Raw genomic sequence first — 25,459 nt, 5'->3', positions numbered from 1 at the left:
GCAAAGATTAACATTTCCCACACAAGCTTTAATTTTGGTCAAAAAGTTGTTGTTCTTCCCAAAACATTTTGATGAAAATTTTCAAATAGAGTCTTTACTCTTACCCTGAGCTGCTGCAGGGTTTGCTTTTCTGCTCTTTGTTCTTTGGATTTGTCTTCTCGGGAAGATGAATGATGCTATGCTCTGATTTGTTTGTAGTCTTGGTGACAGGAGGTAAATTGAGGCAGAACTTGCAACATGCCCACCCTCTTCAAGAGTAAAACAGACACTGTCTTGTGTCAACCCTCTGAGCAAAGATGCAAATCCTGTGGCAACTGAGTTCAGCTTGGGGTGTGACGTGCTTTTTTCATCCACAGAGGAATTAATACGGCTGGCTGAAAAACTCTCAGCTGAACAGCCTTGCACCAGAAAATGCTGCTTTGCAGCAATGCAATAGTATTGCAATTTGGAAAAATACATTAATGTGGCAAAATGGAAATAATGAAATAGTTATTTAATACACCTCAAAATATCATTTCAGTTTGAGTTGATGTTGAATCAAGACTTGTGCGCTGCATCTAAAGGACAGTTGTCCAAGGGAGATCTCTGGAAGGTTTGACTGCACTTCTCAACCAGTTACAAATCTCCAGCTTTGTCCATCCAGGTCAGATCAGCCAGTGCAGGAAATACTTCTCTCTGTAGCATAAGAAAAGGTCTATTTCCCAGGATCATCTGAGAATTCCACCCAGGAAATACCACCCCTACCCCACTGCAGAGGCCACAGCTTTCACCTGGCGTCTTTCCTGCTCTGTGCAAACTAAAAGTTTATTGCAGGGTGCTGGGAAGTGGTTTGTGAACTAGAAAATGTCTGTGCTCTTTAGACAAGGGTCTAGTGCTGGGCGGCGGGGAACAGTGACTGGAGGTCTGCTCCAGTCTCCAACTTTCGTCAAAAATATTTCTTTATGTAGTCAAAAATACTAATTTCTATACCACATTCCTTTATGGAGGATCGTTGATTTGAGGGCTGGGCCATGGCAGTTCTGTTAACTTCCTTCTCTCATGCTTTGATAAGAGACAAAGTGCTTTCTCTTTGCAATTTGAATTCAGAGATCTTTCCTTTAGATAGCTTGGAAAAATAAAATAAGCTCTGTTGGCCATGGATGGAAATCAGAATTTGCTTTCTCTTTGGTATAATTGGTTCCTGGTATTTCATCCAAATTTGAAGTGTTTTCCTCTTATGTTTTGATTTTAAAATCTACAGATAACACATTGTATCCTGCTCACCATTGTTGAAATAAGAGATCTTTAAGACAGATGATTCCCAAACCTAACTTTTAAACATTTTTTTCATAATAAGCTTAATATTTTTTGGCTTCTCATTCTATTTTGGAACAAAAACAAGTCTTAAAAATTAAAGTTTCTCACCAAATTAAACCTCAAATTCAACTGCCTTAAGGCTTCCATGATGATAGAAAAAAAAAAAGATAAATTGGCAAATCAAGGAGAAAGAAAGGCCTGAACATGTGCAATACAGAGAGCATGAGCTTAATTCCTGTGTTGTGACATATGGTCTGACTGGTTTGCGGTGCTTTTGCAGGTAGCTCTGCCTGTTTGGATCAAACGCAGGACCCAAGGCAGGGCTGCCACATATTTCGCATTTCCAGAAAAATCCTTTTCTTCTGGAATGGGGCTTTGGCCACACGGTTTGGCTGTCCTGCACATCCCACAGCAGTGGGTCTGAGCGGGCTGTGGGGTACCCCAAAAAAGGCTGTGCCTCCGCAGACCGGCTCAGGCAGATCCACGGCAAGCCTGGCTCCAAGGGATGCACCTTTGATGCTCATTTTTAAGGGGGGTGCCTGCAAGCCACAGCTGGCCAGTGGCCATCTGGTGAGTCTGTGTGAAAGGACTTAGCTCAACCACTTTGTTTAAGAAGCTGCCATCAGTTGGCAGCACTAAATGACCATCAAGAAGGGATCATCCTTGGCAGCGGTCAGACGTCTCCAAGCACGGGCAGGAGCCTTGCACTGAGACCTCCTTATGCTAATCACTATTTACAGCCTGATCCAATCTCCCTGGCCATCAATCCATCCCGCCTTGGCATCAAAACTCCCTTTGCATAACACTGCGGGCACATAAAGCAATGCTAGATCCATCTCTCACTTATCCCCACCCTCTTTCTTTCCCACTCAGACGCCTGGATGCAAACCTTATCTCTGTGGTGCCCGAGAAGAGCTTTGAGGGGCTGCTCTCCTTGCGTCACCTGTGGCTGGACGATAATGCCCTGACGGAGATCCCTGTCCAAGCTCTGAACCACCTGCCCGCGCTGCAAGCCATGACCCTGGCTCTCAACCAGATCTGGCACATCCCTGATTACGCCTTCCAGAACCTCAGCAGCCTCGTGGTGCTGTAAGCCTTCTCTGCTTGTTACTCCCTCGCAGCCGCGGCGTCCTCCAGCTGGGACAAGGTGCTGACTGTGCCTGGCAAACAGGGTCCTCCTCCCACGGGAAGACCTGCTGGTTGCTCCCCAGGAGCAGCTTTTTGCTGTGGGGGCAGCAGGCAGAGATTTTGTTCACGAGAGCCAAGGAATCCCCACCGTTTGGTATGAAATGCTAAAATTGCCACTTTTGATTTTTTTCATGTTTTCCATAATTTTCACTGAAGAGCCAAAAAGGTATCACTTTCAAAAAATGCTTTGAATTAAAAAAATAAATAAATCAGTATTTGGAAACAAAAAGCAGATATTTTTCCCCTGAAGATTCAAGCAACAAAAAGCTTCTCATTTCTATTTCCTCCTCCAATCCCTGTGTTAAAACTACAGGAATTTCTATCAACATGAAAAAAAAAAAAAAAAAAAATTGGAACAACTTGCAGTCAGGTAAAAAAGCTTTTTGGTTCTTTTGTGGGGTTGTTTTTTTTTCCCCCTGGAAAACAGGCCAAGAAAATATTTTTGACCAAATATGATTTCAAACAAAAAGTTTAATCTCAACACCTTGTCCAAGCCTGTGAGTGCTTATTTGCATGACTGTGTTATATATGCAGATCAACTATTCTTTGTGGTGACTACAACCTCATGGTGCACGTTGTTGTCCAGTTTGCATTTTAAACATTTTACTGACAGTGTTTAGAGCGATGTAGAGGCCGGTGCTGCTCTCAGAGTGTACCTGGTCCAGAAACATTTACTCCATCGGCAATAAGACACGTTAAAACACTGTGTAGCCTGTAATCAGAAAGCTGCAGCAGGAGGTGCGTCCTTTTTATCAGCAGAGGCTTGCATATTATCTAGCTTTTAAAAGGAATTTCACATGTGCAAATTAGCTAGTCATTACTTTTTTGATGTTGATTAGCAAGTTCAGGTGTGATTGCCAATTACTTCAGAGCTCCTGTATCTACATGAAATGCTACCTTTTAGTTTGGTAATACGTATTGATACCAGGGTATTAAGTAACCTCAGCTTGTGGTGCCCTGGTGAAAGTTTAGCAATTATTTTGCTTTCAAAATTAAAGTGTTTACTGAAGCCATCTAGCATAGAAAGTGCTTAGAAAAAGCACAGTGCAGAGTTTTATTAAGCACCAAATTCAGCTGTTTAGACAAAGCATAAAGGCTTATTTAAAAGAAATGCTAAAAGTGACTTGAGAGATGTCAAATAAGTAGTTTTCACCCGCAATAGTGCTCATTCTACAAGGCATCCTATGACCATCATAATGCAACCACTTTATTAAGTTTTAATAGCTAGCATGGAGGGTGAGCTGACATTTGCATTTTTATTTCAGTCTCAAAAGCGTGCTGCTTTCATTCTGGCTTATCCCATACTTTGGGTGGGAAGCAACTCCTTAATTAAACAGGCAAGCTCAAGAAATAAAAGTCATTGACCATTAGGTCACAAGGGAGAGAATAACGTCCCACCACAGACAATTGGAACGGAACACGTGTGATCCTGCCAGGCGCTGTGGGACACGATGCTAAATTTTTGTGGGATTGCAAGTGTTTGGTAGAACTGGCCCCATAAATCTCGCCCATGCTTCCATGCATACCCTTGTCAGCACACAGCCAGTGGAACGTCACCCAGTGTTCTTCCTGCACCCCTACCAGGGATGTTTCCCTGCTTCAGACTCACCCTCCAAGTTGAGAAGCAAACGCTCCCAAAATCTAGCCAAGCTAGGCAGTAAAGTTTTCAAGGAGAGTTTCCCTACCAGGATGCAGATAATACATATGCACATTCCTCTGCAAGTGTCCAAATTTGCACGTGGATGGAGAACAGCTGGCTGCTACCATAAACATTGGGAAACTTCTAGCCTGAGAGGTATGAAAGTGAGCACCTCGGGGAGGAGAGTCAAGGGCAGATGTGGAGGAGCACAGGGGAATCTCCCATATACAGCCTGATTAATACTCATGGACACAGCTGACCACAGATGAGGGCTTGACCTTCCCAGGTGCAGAGATGCGCTTTTCCCCCTCCACACACCTTGGGCCTTTGGGAGAGATGTGGGTGATCATCGTGCACTGACACAAAGCACCAACATCAGAATATACGAGCCTCAATCTGGAATAAGTCACGGGGTTCAGTCTCTGCTAATAAATTACACCTCTGTTGAGGAATTCCCTGATCTTACTCCCATCTATTGCTGCTGCTGCAGGTTTCTAACTAGGGCTGCAGGGTATTCAGTAAGCAGAGCTTCCTGTAAATCACTCATCATGAAATCTATGCGTCTCAGTAATTGGCACCATCGTTTCCCCAACTTTGATAACAAGGGCTTCATGTGCTGTGATGTTGGCACTGTGCTGCTGATGGCAGAAGGGAGATGGCTTGTTCAGTCAGGGTGGTTCATGGGAAGATACTGAAGATGTCACCTCCAAGTCTGATCTATTCAGGACAGAGTGTGTCTTAGTATCTACAAGCAGAAATAGTCCTGAATATTTTTCAGCTAATTATTTGTATCAACCAAAGGGGTTTTTACAAAAAGCATCTTCGTTCTCAGGCATAAAAGATTTTTCATTTAGAAGCGAGAATTTGAAACCCCCATGCTGCTGTGCTGACAGGCTGATAAAGTGCATGACAGCAGTTCTCATTAGTGTCCCTCATCTCTTCTGTCGGCTGAATTCAGCAGAAAGTCAACTCTCAAACCAAGACTCACAGCATCTCTTTCAGCCCTGGTCCTCAGATGGCTCCACTAGTCCTGCAGTAAAATCTCACCTGGACGAATTGGGAACTGTAGCCAGGAATTCCTGCAATGCCTCAGATGTGTCCTTGCTGCCACATTTCTGCAAGGGGCTGCAGTTCCCTTCTTTCCTGGTGGCAGCAAAGGAGCTGTGAGCACTCTCAGCAGAGATGCTAGGATGTGGATGGGACACCGACTCAAAGTGACCTCTCCTAAACAGGCCAGGCAGGAGAGAGGTTTGCTCTGCAGCCATGTAATGACTGACCTGGCTAGAGAAAGCCTTTGGGTAGTTTTAGTTTCATCACGTGGCAGGGAATCCCTTAAGTTAGAGCAAATGAGGTCAAACCCCAGATCCTTCTCTGTTTTGGTCCACAAGGAGCCTTAGCTCCTGGAAACCCCACTGACACAAACATTCCTGCAATGCTGCACATCCCACTGTCAAAAGGACCCAGCATCTGCTGCCTTACATGCTGTGAGCTTGGAGCCAGGGAGTTAACTTGGCCCCATAATGCAAAAAAGATGCTCCACTCCTCTTATCTGGCCCTAATTCTGGTCTACCTGCACACAAGTCTTTTGAAAACAAGGACTCTGGGAAAGACGTTTTCATGCCACAATGTTAGTTTTGCTTAACGCCTTCTAATTCTTGCACTCTGCCTCTACCTCCTCTGTGCCATCTCTGTATTTGTTACTGTCTCTCATACCCTTCCCTCATTGTGGCTTTTCCAGTCCCTATCCAGTTGGCTGTTTTGAAATCAGAAGTTAGTCTACATATCACACTTGTTTGCTCCTCTACACCTTTGAGATGGAGAGACCAGAACCACACACCGTAGCAAAGACAAGAATTAGTGCCAGTTTATAAAATGGCATCATGCCATTCTGTAGCCCATTTTCTTTTTTCTAGTCATCCTTATCATTTTATTTGCTTTTTTGACAGCTACTAAACACCAAAACTTCCTTCCTGTAGATATTTTAAAGCCAATTACTGCACATGCTCATATAAGACTGGTTTCCTGTCTCTCCCCACACCCAGCACTTTACATTCATGCAACCTGAATTTAGCTGATGTTATATTGTCGAGGACAAGCCACTCACCCGCAAGTGATTCCCTCCTAGGTCACCCAGCAAGACCTTTCAGCTGAATGTGTTGAGATCTGAAGACAGTAAATGAAGGATATTTAGTAGAATTTATCTTTCTTACAGTTTTTATCATGTAAAGACATGACTCTCTAACAGCATGATTTGGTGACTAGAGGAGAACACTAGTTTCCAAGACTCCTGGGTTCTCTGGTCCTTGTTCTGAATGTTACTCTGGCCAAAACTTTCAAAAGGGCCCACTGATTTTCAGTGCTCTCCCTGCCTAGGAGCAAACATCAAACCTCTCATCTCTGTTTTCCAGGGGAGCTGAGCACCAGTAGTTTCAGCTGACATCTGTGGGACTCAGAGCTCCCCGGTGTGACAAACCCCAGTCTGTTAGATCAGTGTTAGGATGAACCTGTGCATAGAATCCCAGACTGGTTTGGGTTGGAAGGGACCCCAAAGCCCACCTAGTTCCAACCCCCCTGCCATGGGCAGGGACACCCTCCACTAGCCCAGGTTGCCCAAAGCCCCATCCAGCCTGGCCTTGAACACTGCCAGGGAGCCAGGGGCAGCCACAGCTTCTCTGGGCAACCTGTGCCAGGGCCTCAGCACCCTCACAGGGAAGAATTTCTGCCTCAGATCTCATCTCCATCTCCCCTCCTGCAGCTTCAGGCCATTCCCCTTGGCCTGTCACTCCCTGCCCTTGTCACCAGCCCCTCTCCAGCTTTCCTGGAGCCCCTTTAGGGACTGGAAGGGGCTCTAAGGTCTCCCTGGAGCCTTCTCTTCTCCAGGCTGAACAAGCCCAACTCTCTCAGCCTGTCTCCATAGCAGAGGTGCTCCAGCCCTCAGATCATCTTCGTGGCCTCCTCTGGACTCTCTCCAACAGCTCTGTGTCCTTCTTGTCCTGGGGACCCCCGAGCTGGATGCAGCACGGCAGGGGGGTCTCACAAAAGTGGAGTAGAGGGGCAGAATCACCTCCTTTGACCTGCTGCTTTTGACGCAGCCCAGGACACAGTTGGCTTTCTGGGCTGCAAGTGCACATTGCCAGCTAATGTTGAACTTTTCATCGACCAACCTTCACCTGTACAAAGGAGTTAACAAGTCTCTCTCTGAGAAGTTCTTGGGAACCTCGGTGTTGGCAGGGAGTGCCAGGCATGTGCAATTCATTATTACTAAGAACAATATTGCCTGGAACATCTGGGTCCCATTCACGGGCCTTTCAATTTGCAAAAATGTCTTTTCTCCCTGTGGACTGAGCATGCTGCCTTGGCAAAAGTGAGTGTCTCTCTCCAGCACTTGAGGAAGAAGTGAACAGCCCTCCAACACACTCCTGACAATGTAACTCCTGATTGAGCTTTATTCTTCACCAGGAAAGTCTCATGCTAGTCCTTCACTGCCAGAAATGATCCATGGAATTTGCACCATTTATGATTTAGGTTTCTGTACTTACCCATGGCCAAATTGAGGAAGAGGACAATTGTGCCACAACAGAGCTGGAAATCCATCATGGCAATGGCTGGTCCAGTGGGAAAATTCATATCATGTCAGATTTGAACTTAGTTCAAATCATCTAATGCAAATAACTGATGGAAAATGTTTGCATTTGTCCTTTTTGAGAACAAAAAATGAAGTCATTAGAAATAAAAGCAATGGAGAATCCACCACTTCTCTTTGTAGTTTGTTCCAGTGGTTAATCATCCTTAGTGTTAACAAAAAAAAAAAAAAAAAAAAGCTCATATTTCCCATTTGAATTTTCTTTGGCTTTGACTTCAGACATTTGTTCTTATTATTCTTTTCTCCACTAAATCACAGAACCATTTTAGTACCCCTTTTCTAACCAGGAAGAATCCTATACATTACACTGCACTCATCCCCTTGATCTTATTTTCAATAAGCTAAACAGATTGAGTTCTCTAAGTCTTCATTCTAGTTTTTTCCAGCCCTTGGATCATTTTTATTGTTCTTCTCTGCACCCATTCCAAATTATCAGCATCCAGTTAAAAATGTGGGTACCAGAAATACATTTACCCTTCCACAGGCAGTTGCACCAGTGCACGATGCAGATGTAATATCACTTCCCTTTCCTCACAGTCTACTCTCTTGTTCATCCAGACAAGCACCTTTACTGAACCAGTATTTAGCACACTAGCGCAGCCTGCTTTCCTTTGTGTGTAAGAGAAATGATGGAGATGCCCTGTCCCCTTGGAGGTGACGTTTCCAGAGTTGGAGCTCACAGTGCTAATGCCTGGGTTGGACTGTCTCTCACTTCAGTACAAAACTGTTCTCCAGGAACTTTTAATACACTGGAAAAATATATGGAAAAAGGAGTGAAATGAAATGAAATGAAATGAAATCTACTAGGAATGCTTCAGGGACGATTTGGAAAAATATAATTTATGTCCCTTTTGTGATAAGAAATTGTTGGCAAGGACAGAAAATATTCCTTCTAGAAAATGTTGTGCTTTTTTTTTGGGGGGGGGATTGTAGGATTGTTTTGGGGTTTTTTCCCTGGCATGTTTCTAAAGTCTCATCACTTGAGACAGCAACCAAGATGAAGCATCTCTCCCTAGCCTGTCTGGGGGGATTGTGGCCATTTGGTATTCTGCAACCACTGTAATTTACACTGCCTTTCAGCAAGGCATAGCATGGGTTCACCTGGCACAGCAGAGGAGCGAGCCTGTCTCATGACACTTGTGCTGCTGCAGGAGCACATGGGCAAATTGACTGCCATCCTGCCAGAGGTCAGTTGTGACAATTGCTTTTGCAAAGAGAGCACTGTTTTCTAATGGAGGTGCATAACTGAAAAGCAGTCTACATGCCAGTCCACAAAAAAGCAATGACTGTCCCGCTCCTTCCTGGGCAAAGCTACTCTCATGGATGATTGCCCAAAACCAGCCTCACTCCATGGTACTACCTGCAAAGGGAGATAACACAGATCTTAAAGCCCGTTGCTCTTACTGAGGACGGTGGTGGATGCTAACTGCAAGAGGAATGGCAAGAGCTTAAAGACTTCTCATGTTTTTGCATCACAAGTGGGTTGTTTATAGCCCAGAACCAAGTATCTCGAGCTGCTATCAAACCAGCTGTAATTTACAGGGCAGAATATAACGTCGTGTGGGTTGAGCTCAAATTGACAAACACTGGGGATGTTGCAATTCAACTTGTTAAAATTTGTTTACCAGAGGAGGAAAAAAAGGCAGGATGGAAGAAAGGAACATCTTTTCAAGTGTTTACCTTTCCAACTCTCTTGTTTCTATTATTGCCATGTGGTTGGGTAACAACTCTAGAGTTCAGCTTGGATGGCAAATTTTTTTATAACTCTCTTTTTCAGTTGCTCATAATTTTCTCACCAACAAAGAGCTTCCTTCTGATGATTTTCGTTACTCTGCCTCCAAACAAAGCACTTTACAGCCAAATATAAACACCGCAGGTGATTGCTTTCCTATTCTGTACCCTTGCCTGACTTGAGTGATAGCAGCCAGCTGCTCAGCATGCCTGAGCTTAGACAAGGTGTCCTGTTGTACCACCCTGACAAAGCTCCAGGGAGCTCACGTGGCATTCTGCATTTCCCTGCTTCCCATGCCATGCTCTCGCAGCAGACAGAGGTGTGGGGCAAGGGGTTCCTGTGGTACCTCTTGCTGCAATTACAGAGTGACTCCAGATCCAGGAGTCCCAGTGCTCAAAGGGACCCAAAATGGTTGGCACCATCTTCCGCTGGAAGTGCCAAGTGAAGTGAGGGCAAGATGATCTGAAGCTATCCGATAACCTTTGATAGAGGAAACCACCTGGACTTGAACTTCTGTTCTTGTGACAAAGACAAATATCTCCTGTAAGATTCTGATTTTGATCTCAGCTTCTTTTCTCCTCTAAGAGTCACAATCAAACGAAGTTTACTTGCAGGCAATATCCTTTTCTTTTTCCCCATTTGTTCAAACGAACAAACATTTTATCACACATCTTTCCCCTCCCTTCCCCTTCCTCTGAAATGTTTGTATGTTCTCCTCCCAGTGACAAACATCCATCTCGGGCTGGTTTCTGTTTTGCAAGCCCCTACCAAACTGCCCTAGAGCCTGACTGTTCTCCACTCCCAGCTCCCTCCTGTTTTACCCTAGAATATTTGGCAGTGGGAGCTGCCTGTGCTCAGCCAAATAGCTTGCACTTGAATCCAGGTGGAGTAAGGGATTTTTCAAGCTGAGACAGATTTAGATCAAGCAACAAATAAATAAAAAGTCATTGATCCACCTGCCAGCATGGAGTCTCCCCCAGGCTCTTGGAAGGAGGCAGCAGTGTTGGACAAAGGCTGGTGCGTCCCTGAGCATGGGCAAGGGAGAAAAGGACCCCAAAGGCATGTGGTGTAGCAGCAGATTCATCACACAGGACTCTCTTAAAGGAGAATTTGAACAGTAAAATGGGGAAACCTACCCTGAGAGAGAGCAAAGAGGGTATCCTGCCCCAGCGGACCTTACCTCCTCGGTGGGCATTTCTCTGCACAGATCATCCCAGTGCAAGCATGGACATCACTAATGTGCTTAAGCGCAGCTGGTAGAAGTGCAGGCTGGGCAGCAGTGGGTTGTCTTCTCCTGTTTTTCAGCAGACTTTCCTCAGGCTGCTCACAAGATCTCTCTATACGGACTTCAACCTGCCCTTGAGTGGGATTTCAGAGAAAGATGCACAATTAGCCACGCGGCTCCCACCAGCTGTAAAGGAAGCTGGACGGCAAAAATACTCAGATGTGCAAACACCCACACAATCTCTGACAATCGGAGAGGAAGAATCCAGGAATTAAGGTCTGGGATTTGCCAAAAACTGAGACATGGGAGTAAGGGGCCCATGGAAACAGAGAACCCAGCAGATGGGACTCCAGAACTCATCACCTATGGAGCTTCCAAGGCAAAAATACCCCAGGTAGCTTTGCAGGGGATCCCAGCACATGGCTCTCCAGCACCAACATTAAGCTGGGGGCTCCAGAGCCCTTAAGCACTAGGTGTTCATGGCATGTAGCACCAGGATGAAGGGGAACAGAGAAAAAGTTGTTACCTTAGTGTAGAGAATGTGCATCAGTCTGTTGCATGGCCCCTGCACTTCAGCCAGACACTCTGAAGCATTAAACTGAAGACAACTTTCATTGCAATCAAACTGGAGCCAATACAGGAACTGGCAGCATTTTCAATTTTTTGCAAGATAATAAACTGTGACTTACAGGATGATTTTGAATTCAAAGTTTTCTTGCTGCTACTAAGGCTCTTAGGAGTCCAAATACAACTGTGTCCTTAGATAGTACCCAGTGCCCATGAACAACTGTTGAAGCCACATGGCACATTGTAGGGTTGGGCCCAATGTAAGGTGAGATCTAGGGTGTTTCTTGAAGCTTCTTGCTTAAGCATGTTCATTCAAAGTCACCCAGCAGCTATGAAAGTGGAGGTCTCAGGGAATCTCCTACATCAGCCTGAATTTCTTGTGAGATACAGGAGCTCTGAAGCTGCTCTACAAGCACTATAGCACCCAGCATGTATCTTGTGTGACAAGAGAGAGGACCTTATAACACCCCTCATGATCCCAGCCTAGGCTGTGCTTAGATTGCAGGATGTCCCTGGGCCACGGCTCAGACTGGCAGGAAAAGCTCAGGTTGCACCTCCACTGACCATCTCTGTTTTGTCCACAGGCACCTACACAACAACCGGATCCAAAGCCTGGGAGCCAACGGCTTTGATGGGCTGCACAGCTTGGAAACCCTGTGAGTCACCTGATTTCTTCTCTGTCCTAAAGAGCTCATGTGTGTTCATTCCCTCCAGCACAGCCCGTGGGAAAGGTCTGGTGTGTCTGGGTCAGCCCCACTGCATGTTCACTCGTCACCACGCACTGAGGGCAGCAGCAGAGCTGGCTCCAGGCACCAGCCCAGCAAGTAGATGCCCAGGGCATGATGCTTCCTGGGGTGGTGGCAGACTGGACTTTCTCCCTGCGTCTGTGCAAGCTGGTCTGGCTGTGCTGCTGCAGCAGAGGGTCTGTGCGTGTGGGTAGGAGGGGGCTGGGAGGGGGCTCTGAGGCCCTGGACACAAGTCTAATCCTGGTACAATCCAGAGAGCCCGCATACATGCCCTGCTCAGGGAGTGCCACCACCTACTCACCACATGCATGTGGTCCCAAAGACTCCTGAACACCTGACTCCACCAAAATGAGGGGCTGGATTGAGTTCAAGGCTGGCAAAACCCTCAGGGATCTGTGGAATATCTCTTTTCAAGATGGTCTTACATTACCTGGCATCATCTATAGCCAGCTGACTTCATCTTGCACCATGTTCTTGGTATGGCCGGGTCAGCAATCTGTCAGGAGACCACAGGAGAAGACAGGAAGCAGGAACGAACTCTCCTCCAGGACACATCTTCGTTAGCAGCAGATGGGTCACTCTGAAAAAGACAGTTAAATCTGCTGGCCTTGCCATGCACACACTGTGCCTTTGACAGCAGTATGAATTGCTTGGACCTAATGTGCTGTGCATTGGCCTAGGAGGAAACATAAACAAGCAAGCAAATAAATCAAGGCTGTGACAGACTGGAAGAAGTGCCTGTTGCCTTCAGTTCTGCAGGAACATGTCCCTTCATGCAGGCCTTGGGGTCAGAGTCAGGCCCTCACTCCTTGCCAGGGAGAACTAGGGGGTCTGAGTCATGGCAGAAAGAGGTGACGCTTACCAGCATTCAAGTGCCACTCAAGGAGACAGTGCCCCTCTGTGCCCAGCACGGCACCAGCAGCAGCGATGGGGTGAGAGTGGCAGCAGCAGGCAAGCCCTTGGTCCCCAGACACACTCGGGGGCAGGACGGTGGCACGCATTGTCTCCTACTTTCAGACTGCCACATTCTGGGAACACCCAGAAAGACCTGTCTGGGGAGAGGTTGAACCATGCCAGGGATGATGCGGGAAGGGAGGCTGCTAGAGGGTCTCCTCTGGTGACTCTCCCTCTGGTCTCCCCACCTTGGCTTTCTCCCCAGTCATCTCTGGGGGGGCTCAGGCAGAGGCAGAGCCGTGGCATCCAGGCAGCACATAGGCAGGCAAGTTGCAGAAAAGAGTGGAGGACTTGTTGATGAAAGAAAACCCTGTTTGGGCTATACCCAGGCAGACGCTGCAGCAACATCACAGCCTACATCAGGGCAACCTTATTCTTCAGCCAAGGTGGTTACAGCCACCATGCTGCCGATCCCAAGCAGGATGGAGCTGTACAGAAGAAGATGGCCCCTTATTTATGGTGTGAAAGACTACGGGGCTTCCATTGCCTTGGGAGATAATTCAGTTTCCACAGATACTTGTGCTGAAAGCTCTTTTTCCCTCTCTTCCTCTCTCCTCCCGCTGTAGCATTTTCTTTGCCTTTTGTAGCCCATCTGAGATGCCACTCAGCATCAGGGGATTCAGGGGAGCTCAGCATCTCCCTCTCTTGCTCTCAGTCCCCGCAGGGACAGGATTCCATAGCACTGTGGGGATGTGGCTCTCTGCAGGGCTGCAGCAGTGGAAGTCCTGTCCCTAATGACCAGGCAGTCCTGGGAGCATTCAAGCTCCAGGGATTGTCCCCTTGGAGCAGGGCTCTGCCTGTGTCCAGGCTCTGATGGCCCAGACTTGTGCATGTGAGTGTCCCACAGCCTCCATCCTCCACGAGCTGTCTGCAGCTGCAAGGTCAGTGCTGTGGGCAAGATCTCCAGACTCTCCTCCACGTCTGATCACACTGAAGGAGTGTCCTCAAGAGAGAGCGAGCTGGCTTTTGCTCCTCTTTGCCTGAGCATCTAATTCTCACTTCCAGGCCATAAAGTATTTCAAGTCACTGATTTTTGAGGAATGCATTGTCCTCCTCATGTTAATCTCCAGCATTCATCTGCCCTGCTGACCAAATCTCGCCAAGCTTTGTGGCAAAAAACAGCTGAGCATTTGGCTGCAACAGCCCAGCCAAGCTGCTAGACCTGCATCTACCTACCACCTCTCAGCTCCTGTGCATGTGGAGACTATTACAGTCTCCGCACATACCCTTTAACTCAAATTATGATTACATTCTGTTGACAGCACTTAGCACATTTTCTTGGCTTGTGGAGGCCAAACTGTGCTCTCAGTTACCCCGTGGGCGTTACCTCCTGGAAGGCAGCAGGATGGTAAGAGTTGGTGAAGACAGAAACTTCTCCCGGGTTCCTAAAATGTGTATTTGTGGCCAGATGCTGATTATAAAACAGAGCTGAAGAACTGTAGAAGTTGAGATGAAAAAATTTGGTTTGGGCTTTTCAGAAAAGCCTAGGAAGTTTTAGGTGCAGAAACTTCTGTTACCCTAAGGGAAGTGTTTCTTCTCTTATTCAGCTAGACAGAGAAACTTCTTTTTTTTATCAAATGCAGGCAAAAATTTAAGAGAAACAGCACCCAGGGCTCCATGCAGGTCTCAACAGTGTGCAAGCTGCCCATGCACAACCACACCGCATGCCTACCCCAGATCCTATCATTTCTGCAAAAACAGATCCCAGTGAAGCATCTCTGTTCTTGGAGAGGGCTTGGCCCTGATATTTCAGGAGGGCAGAAAATCTAGAAAGAGGTAGAGTGAAGCCAGATGAAGGACTTTGTGTTTCCCCTGCATTGACTTGCAGCTACTGTGCCCAAGTCAGCTCTGCCAGGTACAGAGCAAGAGCAGCTCTGTTTTCCACGCTGATGAGGAGGCAGGTAGATGTGCAACACCTGCCAGGTCTCAAGTGGTGAAACACCAGCATGTAGCTGGAGAAAGCGGGTCCAAGAAAATTTTCTCTGCCAGGGCAAAATCTGGCTGTCCACCAGCCCCCCCAGCCTCTTCTTCCTGGGAAGAAAACCTGGGCAGGCAGGCTGGAAGCAAGTCAGAGCTGCTCTGGCCAGATTCCCAATAAGGTTTCGAAACAGCCTTGAAACCTAGTGAGATTCCCTCAACAGTTCCCATAAGCCTGAGAGATTGCACAGAGCAACCCTGCAGGGCTGTGGGAAGAAACCCGAAGCATGGCTGAGCCATGAAACCAGGTATTAGATGGTCAAAGTGGATGATACTTGGCATTTTTTAGCCCTCTCCCAAAGACACAGAGTAAATAAGAGTGTAAATGTCATTATGTGACATGTTCTTCCTGTAGTCCCTTTGGGTAATGGACTAGATGCTTTAAATAAGGTGTAAGCTCAGGGGGTGCCCATAGGAGATGCAGAGCAGAGTCAGCACTGCCCGTGAGCAGAGCAGGGACAGCTGGGCACAGAGACTTTAAATACCAAGGAAAGGACAACCATAACCCATAGGCATGCCCAGAGGGGAAGACCTGTGGCCAAGGGGGGTGGTGGAACCACAGCAAATGGCCTGGTGTGGTGGGGTGGGGCAATCCCAAGAGGGCTTTGTGTGAGGAGTGGGGCAGTGAAACGAAGGAGAAAAGTCAAGGGGAAGCACCATCTTTTGCAAAAAGTAGGAGTGAGGCATGGCAAAAGCTGAGATTTCAGCCACACTGCTCTTCACGTCACCTCGCTGCTCCTGCTTTGCCTTGTACAACCTGCTCTGTGGTATATTGCTCTTCAGGCTGTTTAATGTGTGCTGTAAAACATCAGGCAGCATAGCCGGGTTCCTGCCGTTTGGATGGAGGATCCTAACTTTTACATTTCCTGATTATGTTGGTTTAATTTATCAATCTAACAATGTGGAGAGAAGGGGGGGGGGGGGGGGGGGGGGGGGGGCGGGTATTAGATTATACCTGCTCCATGGCATAAGCCTGATAAGTAGGGATGTTTATGGAAAAGTTGATGTAAAGAGAAGTCAACTGCAGCCAGGAGCATCACTGCAATGACAGAGGTTGATCCTTGGAAACATTCAGACCTTGTACTGGGGACTGGGGGCACAGCGCTAGAGGAGAGAGGGCTGTGTTTTCAGAGGAGCAGCAAGGAAAAAATGCCATCCAAAGGCTTGCATGATGCTAATACAGGAGCCAAGTGTCCCCACCGCCATGTGAGGGGACATGGGGGGGATCCCTGGGACATGGATTTCCACAGTGACACTGGTCTTGTGCCCAGGTTTCTTCCTTACTGCCTTCGCCTGGAAAGCTGGCAGGTGTCCTAAGGTCCTTGAGCTTTGCAGCCAGTCTGAATGCAATCTAAAGACTGATGAATAATTGCCTCATGCCTTGTAGTGCTTGACTTTGATCTCATCAGATAGGTTGTGATAATGCTGAACTTAGCCCTTTGCTTCCTTGAAATACAAATGTTTCATGGATCAGACCTGGAGGGGAAGGTGAATGCATAAAATACCTCCAGATGGCCAAGCTCCGAGTCACTGATCTCTGCAGGGTGAAGGGATGGAAGGGGTAGGTGACCTGAAATTATGCAGCCAAATATATAGAGATGATAGAGATAGAGATAGATAGAGATAGAGATAGAGATAGAGATAGAGATAGAGATAGAGATAGAGATAGAGACAGAGATATGTGTGCGTGTGTGTACTGCACTTCACAGATAGCCATGGGAGATAATAATGGAAGCTGAATTTCACAGCTGGTGCCCAAGTCCTAGCTCCAAACACCAGCACACATAAACCATCGTTTAGCATTTCCTCGCTTGACTGGTGTTGGGGAGCCCTCAGCATTGCTGGTGTCCCCATGGCAGAGCAGGACAGACCCTAGACAGCAAGCAGAAAGTGCAGCTGTAGGGGTGGAGAGGATCTTCCCATATCTTCCACCAAAACAGTAGCACCTCACTGAAAACACCCCTGGGCTGGGAGCTCTGCTTTGAAAGTGGTTTTTCTCCCATCAGGACTGTTTTGCCCAAGCAGGGAGAGGAGGTGTGTGGTCCTGAGTGCCGGCTGCCACACACACATGGCAAGGAGACCCACTGAGGCAAGTCCTTAGGGCCCCCGGTACGGGGCAGGCAGGTGACAGCAGCGGCTCCACAGGTCCACGCTGTCCCATGACTCTCGGGCATGGGTGGGCTGGCAGCGCTGAGCAGCACCCCCGCATGGGTACGTGCAGGTCCCCCATCACAAAGGCCACCACATATCCCCCAACACCTGCTCAGGGCTCAGTTTTGAGCTGCTGAGGCAAAGGGAGAAATGCAAAAGCAAGAGCTATGGCCTTTCCAGTGGTCCTGTCCATAGACATGGCCGAGTCCCCTGTACAAATGGAGCATGGGCTGAACTGAAAATAGGGACCAGGGCTCCTTGGTGCCCTGACACACACAGCCAGACAAGACCCTGACATTGGCAGAGAGTGTCTTGGCAGCGTCCTGTGTCCCCACCCAGCAGCAGGGCTAAGGTGGTTCCCGGGGCAGAGGCAGAGATGGGAAGCGAACGGCTGCTCCTCAGCACCGACCCAAAATGCTGAAGGCCTTCAGGCTATGAACAAAATAGCAATGATCTGCCCCAAAAGTGCTGTTCCTCTGACTGTTCGGGCATCTCCGGCCCGTCTTTGACACAGACGTGATGGGGAAGCAGTTCAGAGAGGCCCCGCAGCCCTCGCCCATCCCCTCTGCCTGAGATGACCCCGCTGCTTCCTATCTCTCTGACTTCCCTCCCCATCCACATCCCTGCCAGCTCCTCTGCTCGTCAAAGGAGATAAATCACTTGGAAAGAGAAAATCTCCATTAATTTAAAAACCTATTAATTTATTTTTAAAAAATAGCGCTAATAAATTAAAAATGTCTCCCAGAAGGGCTGAATCCAAAACCCTCTGGCTCCAGGCGTTTTATCTGCCTAACCTTGTCTCACAGGAAATGCCCTTACCACAGGCTTTCACAGCGCGCTGCCCTATTATCCGGGTAATTAGTCAAGTCTGTAAATGCAGAGCAGAACTGGAACCTACCGACTCCTCCAGAGAGTTGGATTTTCTTTGGGGGGAAAAAAAAAAAGAAAATTAATATAAAGTACACCTCGGGCAATGAAGGCAGGAAGAAGGAAATGGGAAATATCTCTACCACAGCTCATAAAAAGGCTTTTTAACCCTTTTAGGGCCAGGCAGGCTTTGTTGTTCTCCTGGAAAACTGTCTGCCAAGTGCTACCTTGCTCCTCAAGTGGCATTTGTCTCCATCAGCATGTTTAGTTTGAAACCTTTTGTACAGTCTCTTGATGCTGATCCCAGTCTGTGCAATTCCGAAAGTAGCTGATGGTTTTGACTCCTCCAAGGATGTCCTGTGTGGTGTGCTGAGCTGCTCTGTTCCTTCCTCAGCATCCTGATGCTCCAACCCTGCTGTGTGTCATCGTGGGTCCCTGGGCAGATCATCAGAGGCAGCGTGGCTCTGTGGTCCCACCTGCCCTGCCAGAGAAGGGAGGGGACTTCAGCAGAGGCTTGGGTACCCAGATTCAGGGGATAGAGAAACGAAGGGGCAGGTGGCTTTTTTGAAAGAGAGACCACAACTCAGGGCATGGTCTCAGGGGTCCTTGTGTCTGGTCCAAGAACAGAGCTATAGAGTTCATTACCTGCTCTGATTGTCATGTAAATGGAAGGTGACTTCTCCAAACAAAGCAAGCCACCTGTCAAACTGAATTGGCACATGCACAAAGCACTGTCTGGGAATGTGGGGACCAGACGCTTCCCTCCTGTGGTCTCCTTGGGCCAATTGGTCCCAGTTTGCTGCATCTTCTCCCCCCATGAGCAGAAGCCTGGACGGCCAGAAATGTGTCCTCACAGATGCAGCTCAGACTCTGAAGCAGCCAGGTACCTTCCAACTGGGCTCTGAGCTTTGGCCCAACATGACCCTAAGCAGACATGATATTTTGCAAGATTATAAAGAAAAAAGACAGGAAGTGAAGGCAGTTGAGATGAAAAGGTAGTTCTGGAGCCACTGCGTTTTTCCATGGGTAATGGCTCCACTGTAAGGTTCACCTCCTTCGCAGGACTCCACCTATTCTCCCTTTGCCCACCAAATCCTCACACTACGGCTTTTGCACCCTGCCAGCTCTCCAGCCTGGATCTCCACTCCCTGGAGCTGCTGATCTTGCAGTGACAGACAGCACTGAGTCTCCCCAAAACCTCCAGCCCCCAAGACTCCAGACATGCTTGCTGTGACCTGTCAGGCGTCCCCAACTCCTCTGGCTCCTTGGGCTTCATTTTGCTTGAAGCCTTCCCCTCAGACACAGACGCTTTCACAGAGCAGCTGAGTGAGAGCAGCTGCCTGTGCAAGAGCAGGGAAGCCTCTGCCTCCAGAAATGTGTGAGAGTGAATTGATTGCCTGTGAAAAGGAAGAACAGATGCTTCAGGCAGCAGAAATGGCAGCAGAGGCAAGCTGCAGGCATGTTTTCACCATGGCTGTGCTGATGCACAGAAGCTCTGCCCCCACCCCACGCTCCCTCCTTCCAGCAGCAGCACACTGCAGGGGGCCGATCACCAGCAACTTGTGCACCTTGGGGGGTAGGTAGAGGTCCCCAGCTTCCTTCCCGCAGTTCAGAAATGCTCTGCTGTAGACCAGGCTTCCTAGAGCCTGCCTTCTTGCCCTGCCTGGCAAAGTACAACCGCCTTCTCTGTGCCTCCCCTGCCTGAGTCATCAGCTCCGTGGTTATTGTCTGTGCATCCCAGCGACTGAGGTCCCCACTGCTCTGCTTTGCGGTCAGCTCCTTTTGTGTCTTGTAAATGATATGTGCATGGCAGCGCCTGTGCTCCCAGGACCCCCCACGAGATCCTGTTCTCAAAGGCTTATTTCAACCTTGTTAAATAAATCAAACGGAATTGAAAACATATTTAATCTGGTACCTTCGTCAGTTAGAGAACAGACAGAAATACTGGTTGGAACAGACACATTCTGGGCACTGCTGTGCTTTTAAATGGAGAACAGAGCTATGCAAGGAAGGATCGGCGGCTGCAGGCGTACAAGGCGTGACCTACACACAGGTCCCCCCTGCCCTAGCAATAGACCTTTCAGTGCCACATACACCCTGTAAAATGGTGCAGCACTGTGTAAGTGAGAGGCTGGGATGTTTCCAGGCCAGGCTGTCAGAATGAATGCTTGTGCAGAGGTTGCTGCTTGCTCCTGGCAGAAATCAGGTACCGTTAGTACCTGACAACCTTCCCGCGGTGTGGGGACCCATCTCTGCTCCTTTGGGACACCCATGAACTCTGTTGCACTCCATCACAGCCTGGCTTCTCCTTATAATTTGCCAGAAATGAGCCTTTCTAGGACCTGATTAATCTCCCAAATTAAAACATTGACCCTGTCAGATGAATCCCATGATAGGTCATTTCTCCCTCCTACGCACACTTGAGCATCCCCCTCCTGCACGTCTCTGTTTAGGGGCTGGGCACACAGCTCCAGGCTGGCTGGAGTCAGACATGTACCCTGGGTCCTTGTGCATGCCCCTCCCCTCCTTTCACTTATTACAGGCACTTGCTGTATTTCATCATCCAGATCGTGCTGGGGAAGGGCACACACTCACCACACATGTTAGTTGCTACCAGGAGAGCAGGGTTTATGTTGCTGCTGCACAACAGAAATATGGCACCTAATGGCACAATTACTTTTCATACTCCAGACTAACCAAGCAGCTCTTCCCAAGTCAAGCTCAACCACAAGCCATAACCTTGATACAAGGCATCTGGGCAAAGCTGGCTGGTGCCGGGCAAGAGGTCAAGCTATATGGTCACGACAGGCCCCTTGGGCTTTCAGACTACCAATTAAATCATTTCTAGTGCTTGATTTGGCCACAGTCACCAGCACAACTAGCAGCAGTGGTAATTACATTTACTGGCAGCTTGATTAGATGCCAGCACAGGACAGGTGGAAATGCAAGTCCTTATCGGAGGCTGCACAAAGTCTCCCTCCAGGGCAGTAACATCTCGAACTACACTGGGACTGAAATAGTCAGCAAATGTCCCATCTCCAGCTTCTAATCATACTGCATCTTCAGGTTTATTAGCTGCAAATTTGTGGTGTTTTGTGGCTTATGGAAGAATTTATAGTACTATATAATTTTTTTTGGCTTCCTGTGTGGAACCACTAATAGTCCCTAACAGGCAGAAAATTGACCTGAGACTCTTTCCCCTCCTTCTCTCCTTTTGGCCCAACTGAAAATATTAATAGTTCCAGGCTGCATGTTGTCAGCTTCAAATCACCCTGGCAGTTAAAGCCCAAAATAACTGTGCCTTTGATGTCAATTTACCTTTATTTCTAAATAAACAACAGGGTTGGTTAAGATCTTCCAAATATGAAGCTATAGGCTCAGTCTAGAAATAACAACAATGGAAAGCCAGCCAGTTCATTCTGTCTTGGGCAGACCAGGTGACCTTTAAGAGGCTTTCATTTTAACTAGAAGAACAGACAAGGCTCCCTTCGATATCCCACTGTGATGCCTGGAGCTGGTAACTTGGAGCCCAGCTAAGGAAAGGGATTTTTATAGTCATTTCTCTTGCACATCATTTCTGAACCTGGGTGATTTTGCTTCCAAAAGTTCTTGATAATGAGTAAAACTCTCTTCCTTATACCATGCCCATTATTCCTTTTTCTGCTATGAGGCTTCCTTATTCTTTTGGCATAGCCATGGCCATGGTGTGTTGGCATCCTTCCACCAGGTAATGCTGGCATTGGGTCCGCTTTCCCAGGTGTGCCAAAAAGCGCAGCACCTCACAGCTGAGAGACCCCATATGTAGTGTGCAAAGCTTTGGGGCCGACCCCAGAGCTGAGGCAGCTGAGATCCCAGCAGCGCCAGGTCCAGCTCCATTGGGCCAAGAGGCCTCCCTGGCCAGCCCCACAGCCACCACAGCCCATGTGCCACAGCAGCGCAGTGGGGATAGTGTCACCTGGCAGCAAGTTTGGCTTTTTGCAGCTTTCCCCACATCGTCCCAAAGTTGGAAGCAGTGGGAAAGTGTCAGAGTGTGGAGATGGGACCAGCAAAGCATTGCCCAAGCAGCTCAGATAAAGCAGGGAGAGAAAGGTGTTTACTACAGCACATCCATGCCCTGTATCCACCTATCCCTTGGAAAGGGTTTGTAGATGATGTACAGTGGAGGAAATTCGGTTGCCACTGAAGTCAAAATGCAAAATCCTCCCTGACCCACTGAGACCAGGCACCTTCCCATCTGCCTTGACTCTACACTGAGAAAGAAGCTCTGGAGATCCACCACCGGGCACAGATTCATCATGGGAGAACAGGCAGAGAGAAGCAATATCTGGGATGGATGGAGCTCTGCTGATATCAGACATCTGTGGAAAGACCCGAGGACTGAATTTCACTAAATGAGCAGAAACGTCCCCACTGGCCCCCGCTGTGAGGATCAGAGGCTGTTTCTGGGTCATTGCTTGAACCAGAACCCAACTCAATTTCTGGGAAGGAAGGAGAAGGGAGAGGGAAGCCACCCTTGTGTCCTGGTTTGGGTCTGGGCTTTGGGGAGACCTGCCGCACTGCAGGGAAGAGATGACACCTGGGGACCATCTCAGGTACTGGCTTCTTCCAGCCTCCTCCAACCAGATGAACCCCCCGAAATCGGCAGGGCTTGGCATAGGGCAGTGCTGGAGGCAAGTCAGGGCGGTGTGAGCAGCACACGGATCAACAGCAGTCGGCTGCAAGCATCACTCAGGGGAGCCGTTAACGAGCACAGTTGGGTTTGTTTTCCAGGAGGGAGGCTCACCCCACCAAAACCCAGGAAGCACCGGCAGGAGCGAGCACGGGCACGAGCGAGCACGGGCACATTGTCTCTCCCGAACAGGCTGGGGTTGCTGGCAACCAGGCTGGAGCAGCATGACTACACCTGGTTGCATTTCCACTTTCCAACAAGCCCAGTATGTGCCAGCATTCAGAGATGGCTTTTTTACCCAGAGGGAGCTGCTGAACACAATGCTCTTTGTATCTGTCAAGTGCAGGGGGGAGGGAGGCACTGAGATGCTGCCAGGGCTGGGAAAGGTGTGTGTTCGCTCAGGAAGAACTGGTCCTGTACATACTTGCACACACACGGAGGTACAAACAAAATGTTCATCTGCTGATGAAAGACCAACCTGCCTGGAAGAGACACAGGCTGGAAAGGAAATGCATTTTTACAGAAAGACAGGAGCAAATATTACAGCACGCTGAATTATTCCTTGTAAATAATATTGGGTACAGATTTAAGATCCCTTTTTCTGTTAGTGAATCACAGGTGAGCCAAGCCTCCTCTCTGTTGGGCAATATTTTCCATCTGTCAGCTGCTCACAGACACGTTGGGTATCGCTGGGGAGAAACTCAACCCCACACCATTGCACAGAGCTTCCCCCAGCATTGGTGACACAACGGTGGTGGGCTGAGTGTCATCTGGGGACAGGGCTCATAGTGCCTCTCCTCCAGGGTCGGTCCCTGGGCATCACGCAGGCTCATCCCAGCCTCCAGATTGGGGTACAAGGGAGGGAAGTGGCACAGGCAGACACCCGGCCTTGAGTGACCTCTGGAGCTTCCTGCACTGCTGTGCAACCTCGCTGTAACCTTGGAAAGTCACCGCAGGGTGAGACTTTTAAAGGTATTAAGCACCTTGCAGATAGAGATTTGGGACTGTCAGTCAACTTAGGCTGCTAATGCCCTCTGATTTAATTCAGTGCAGTGATCTGAAGGGTAATGGGATTTGACTGATGCTTTCAAAATGCCCAGCAGTGTCCTGTCTGCACTTCGAATTGCTTGTTCTCTTTGGAAATCCAGTCTTGCACCTCCCTGAGCTTCCGTGAAGGGATGTGCATTGTAAAAGTCCTGCCCCACGTAACAGAGCCTGTATAATGTGAGGATGACAGTAATGACAGTGATGGATGCCTGACAGGTACCATCAACAGAAACTGGCTAAGAGCATCCAAGCAGCTGATTACAAGCTACATGCGCCTTCCAAAGAGCGAGGCGTGTGAGCAGTCATGTGTTGGGCTATTTATTCTTAAACAGATCATTTGGGGCTCAAGCAGAGAAAACTGGGAAAAATCACTGATGTGCTTGGACCCAGATGAGAACTGAGAGTGTCAGAGCAAGGTCTTACGGAGATGCAGAGCTCTCATACCCAATAGATGTGAGCTGGTGTGAGGAGGGAACACATCACTCCTGTTTCACTCCTGGGCCCTGGGGATGCGTGCAGCAGCTTCGCGTGCACCAGGACTCTGCCACTGCATTGCAGGTTGGACACGGCGGGGAGGCATAGCTTGTGGTCTTGTCACCAGCTCCTCTCCTGCTGATTGCCAGCACTGGCAATTATTAGAGTGTGTGAACCCTTTACAGACCTTGCGAGGCAGGTCCTACAGGAGCAGGATTCATTTGCTCAAATTCATACAGGTAGTGCGGGCAGCCAGACTCCCTCAGTAAGTGGAGGAGAGAAAACAGCCCTTGGTGCAGGGAGACAAACCCGGCCACAGCAGGACCTGTCGCATCCCCCAGGCTGCAGAGGGAATCCAGCAACGAGGTCTGATATGGACCTTGTCAGGGCTACACAAGACAAAATCCACTCATGACAACCTCATTCCATGTTTTTCTTCTGGTTTTTGTCCCCTATCTTGTAATTCCCTGATAAGTATTCCCTAGGACGTAAAGTCATATAAGCCTGGAGTCCTGGAAGGCGCAAGGGAAGACCAATTTGGAGAGACTCTCTGGGTTGATTTACTGTGTAAATGCCTCCAGGGCAAAGCTGAGACGGTGCTGTGGAGTAATTCCCAAGCAAGGACGCTGGTAAAAGAGAAGACTGTGTAAGGGAGAGGGGGGCCAAGAGAGATCATAACATAATTACCATGCCTGGGCCCAGAGGATGAGAATTACAAGGTAATTGGACAGCAACTCATTGCTGTGTAAATGCATGGTTATTTCTGTTCCGTAAACCACAATCCAGGTTACATGGTAATTACTTTGAGGTCCATTAAGTGTAATTATACAGTAATCTCCAGGAGCCAGTAATTACCCTCATGTTCCAAAGTATCTACCACTTAAAACTTAGTGAGTTTCATGCAGGTAGGAAGCAGTCCCGTGGTTTTCAGACTTCAGTGTCTTGGTCTGCGGGATGGCCAGGATGGGGTCAAATGTTACCATTTCGGCTGGAACTCAAAGGAGAATGTTGAGCACACTAGAGGAGGAGTGCTACACATCTAAAGCCCAGCCAGTCTCCATGGGCCCCCTCCAGTCAAGAGCAGGATCGGTACCTTCAGAGGGCTGCTCCTCCCAGGCTGCCAGCAGTGCTCCATAGCTCCAATAAATCATTTTCCAGAGGTACCAGGCCATCCTTGGAGAACAAATACAGCCCACAAGGTTTCGTTCAGGCTCAGATGTCTTTTCTGGTTGCCAAGTCAGGGCAGGTAAACTCTACACTTGTCATTATGACCAACATATTATA

At 48.3% G+C, this 25,459-nt stretch overlaps 1 protein-coding gene across 3 annotated transcripts in view; it reads left to right on the top strand.

The window, feature by feature from the left end:
* LGR6 (leucine rich repeat containing G protein-coupled receptor 6) overlaps positions 1-25,459 on the top strand; it is a 151,235-nt gene that overhangs the window by 99,633 nt on the left and 26,143 nt on the right. For 2 of the 3 annotated variants that reach the window (XM_075775860.1, XM_075775859.1), the window contains exons 5-6: positions 2,170-2,385; positions 11,875-11,946. In XM_075775860.1, coding sequence (XP_075631975.1) covers positions 2,170-2,385; positions 11,875-11,946 — 288 coding nt within the window. The remainder of the gene's footprint in view (positions 1-2,169; positions 2,386-11,874; positions 11,947-25,459) is intronic. The other variant, XM_075775861.1, reaches the window with a different exon arrangement.

The sequence above is a fragment of the Balearica regulorum genome, chromosome 25, assembly GCF_011004875.1.
Source record: "Balearica regulorum gibbericeps isolate bBalReg1 chromosome 25, bBalReg1.pri, whole genome shotgun sequence".
NCBI lineage: Eukaryota > Metazoa > Chordata > Aves > Gruiformes > Gruidae > Balearica > Balearica regulorum.
The sequence above is the reverse complement of the archived record's forward strand: the minus strand, read 5'-3'. Positions and strand labels throughout refer to the sequence as shown.